The sequence below is a fragment of the Lactuca sativa genome, chromosome 8 (assembly GCF_002870075.4).
Source record: "Lactuca sativa cultivar Salinas chromosome 8, Lsat_Salinas_v11, whole genome shotgun sequence".
Taxonomy (NCBI): domain Eukaryota; kingdom Viridiplantae; phylum Streptophyta; class Magnoliopsida; order Asterales; family Asteraceae; genus Lactuca; species Lactuca sativa.
Genome location: NC_056630.2, coordinates 495,677 through 499,040, shown reverse-complemented (window position 1 = coordinate 499,040; position 3,364 = coordinate 495,677). Strand labels below are relative to the sequence as shown.

Sequence of the window (3,364 nt, the reverse complement as noted above, 5' to 3'; positions counted from 1 at the left end):
AACCCTAGAATCCATCTTGATTTAAGATAAGGAATACCTTAATTGACCTTCATTGCACCGTAGCAAAAATCGAACTTAGGAATAATAGTTACCATCCGATAAATGTTAATGTATATAATTTCCACATACGTTTATGTGCTTTGGTGTCATGAGTTGTTTGCTTGGTGATGGGTTGATGGTGCGTGTGTTGACATTGATTGGTTGATAGTGGTGTTATTTCTAGGGCGACATGGTAACCGTTGATGCAATCATAGATCATGATGTTCTTGTTGTCCTAATGAGAGTTGATTCGACATTCATTATAGTTTGCTAGTTTATATGGATTTTTGCTCTGGCAGGCGAGGAGTTGCAAAGCCTCTATCAGTTTCTAATGCGGTTATATAAAAATTATTATCTTAATTTGCTAAATAATCATGCTGAATTTATAAATAAATGTTATAAAACGTTTATTAATGTACAAAATTGATGTAAAATGAAATGATCGTGTAAATGTAGTTAAAATATTTTGTGAACATTGTGATCAAATAATTGGATATGGCATCACTAGTCCCGAATTTCCTTTTCTCCGACGCACCACCCAATAAAGCTATCACTTCTACTTCCCTTCCCCGCCCCAAAGCTCCACTCTTTAATGTCACGCATCCTTCCCCACCCCCACTAACCCTCCCATCCCCTCCCATTCTTTCGCAGTAAACTACTATGAAGTGCTTGCTATGGTTACCCTTGTTTCCATCTCTCATCCTAATGCCCCTCCTTTTCGCATCACCCAATTCAGAACCTGTCCAATCTTTCCACCCAAACTCATCCCCGCCGGCCACCACCATCCCCGCATTCCCTGAACAATCAGACGCCACCGGATGCCCTTTAGACCTCCCCAACGACCTCTTCACAAGCGTCAAATCTGCCTGTACTGGGAAACATGTCTCGGGTAAGCTTAGACGGTCAAGGTGCTGCCCAGTCCTCGCGGCGTGGCTCTACTCTGCCTACTCTGCAACCGCACTGAGCAAAGCTGTCAAAGAACCACTCCAAACGGCGTCGTACTATGATCTCCCTCTCCTTCCTAACGACTCGGAAACGTGCATCGATAACCTTGAAAATGGACTGAAGAGCAAAGGGATAGAATTGATGAGGTCGAACGAATCGTGCGACGTTGTCTATTGTGAATGCGGCATCAGATTGCATCCTTTGAGCTGTACGGAAGCGTTTTCGGTTAATCCAAGGGGAGAGTTGGTTGGCAATCACAACGTAAAGATGTTAGAGAAGGATTGCTTGAATAATCCGACCGTTAATGGATTCTCTGGTCTCGATGGCTGCTCCAAATGCTTGAAAACCCTTCACCTGGTTAGCTTTCCGATTCTTCCCTTTGCACACACACCAATTTCACTCTTTGGATACTAGGGTTCTTAATTGGTAAAGGTGCTTTTTTCTGGTGTGCTGGTTCATTCACGCTGTATTGTGGCGCGTGCGTACCACGTTCATGCTTTATAGAAGCGTTTACATTCGGGTATCTTATCTTATTAGAAATATATATGGGTGTATATGTGATTGATTATGATACTAATTTAGATAACAAGGATTTTATCCATTCAGCACTGGGACTTATACCTAGAAAATAAGAAACATTCTCCAAATAATGATATGATTATGGAGATAATTGTATGATTAGGTAGGTAACTAATGGGCTATATGATTATGTGATTCTACTAATGAAGTTAGAGGTGTTACTACGTGCAATCATTATCTGTAGTAAATAGAGGGGAATGTAGGGAGTCTTTTTCAATCTTTTAATATTTGAAAGCGACTTTCAAGTTTCTATTAGTTATCATAAATAATATCATTCTCGTTACTTCTGTCTTATCTCCTTCTCAACCTGTATTGATTTAAGAAAAATGGAAGAAAACATCAATTTTAATAGGAAGAAATGAAAGTGGCATCATGAAATACACAAATAAACGAAAGTATGTTGGCATTTCTTGTAATTTGCCTTTTGATCTTCTTACTAATGAGTTGACTATACTCGCAATAAAATCTTCTAGAGTCAGACAAGCAAATTCCTTCACATGTTCACCTGTGACATTTGGATGGACAATATCCAATATGGTCTTGAATAAGTCCAAGATAAGGTTTCAGATTTTATTGCAAGTTGTCGATAGTCTGTTTGTGAAATTATTGCTTCAAGGAACCCCAATGCACCCAGTAATCGACATAAACATAATTATTTCAAGAGCACGGGCTTTTACACCAATTATTGTATGTGGTTTATTAGGCTACCCCTATGCACACAGTAATCGACATAAACATAATTATTTCAAGAGCATGGGCTTTTACACCAATTATTGTATGTGGTTTATTAGGCTACCTGAAAAGCTAACTGCTAGCTGAAATGATGGTTTATTCATGTATGCAGCTTAACAAGAGTAATCATGTAAATGGAAGCAAATCAGAGCAGAGAACAAGTAAAATACACAATGAAGATTGTGAGGTGATGGGTTTAACATGGCTTCTTGCTAAGAATAGATCAGCATACATACATACGGTTTCCGGTGTCCTAAGAGCCATGATGATGATGACTCAAGATGGGAATTCCAATTCCAATTCAATTCCTGACTCGTGCACCCTCAACAGCGATGGAATGCCGTTAGCCGTTGATTCTTCCGAAATCAACAACTCTTCATCATCCACTATCCTCCCTCTTTTTTTACTTCACCTTCTTTGTATGTTTCTTAGTCTCTCAATCCACCAACTACTTGATAGCATCATGTAGTCCCATAATGCTGTTATGTGTATCACCTTCCTCGCCATTTACCTCTAAAAGTTGATTGTATATGTTGTTTGGTACACACGGAAATGTAATTCTTTGTTGTATTTTTTTACCTTTTTGTTTCTTTCCTTTCATCGTGGTTTTAAGTAGTTTCCCAATGGTATTGTAGTAATAAGTAGTTTCTCAAGGTTTAATGAGTTGGAAACTTGTGCATATAAGAAAAATAAGAATTTGAAGAGTTTATAACTATAAGTACCATGTGGATAGTTAATCCAAAGGTTATTGGATTGTTTTGTAATTGTGGATTTCTCGTGATTTTTAATTGTTATGAAAGTTTATAACTGTGGTTTAATTTGAGCTCTTAATACTAAAGAAAAAGAATACGAAGATAAATTAGGAAGGTGTGGGCCTCCACTAACATGGTCTGCTCAGAGCTCAGTCTAAGTCTGTGGCATGGACATGCAATCGGACAATGTCATTTGCATGATTGCGTTGCAGAGGGCCCCGTGAGAACTAAACACATTATACTTGTACGTGCATTAAGCATCTAAATACCATGACCTATTTGTGCGTTTTGCTTTGATGTTATTTTCGTGTGCAAGG

At 38.5% G+C, this 3,364-nt stretch overlaps 1 protein-coding gene across 1 annotated transcript; it reads left to right on the top strand.

Moving 5' to 3' along the window:
* The first annotated feature begins 550 nt into the window (after positions 1–550).
* LOC111915133 (uncharacterized GPI-anchored protein At4g28100) lies at positions 551–2,873 on the top strand. The gene is made up of 2 exons (XM_023910812.3): positions 551–1,341; positions 2,408–2,873. Exons 1-2 carry the CDS (start codon positions 700–702, stop codon positions 2,762–2,764), a joined length of 999 nt encoding a protein of 332 aa, XP_023766580.1. The 5' UTR covers positions 551–699; the 3' UTR covers positions 2,765–2,873.
* Positions 2,874–3,364: the final 491 nt, after the last annotated feature.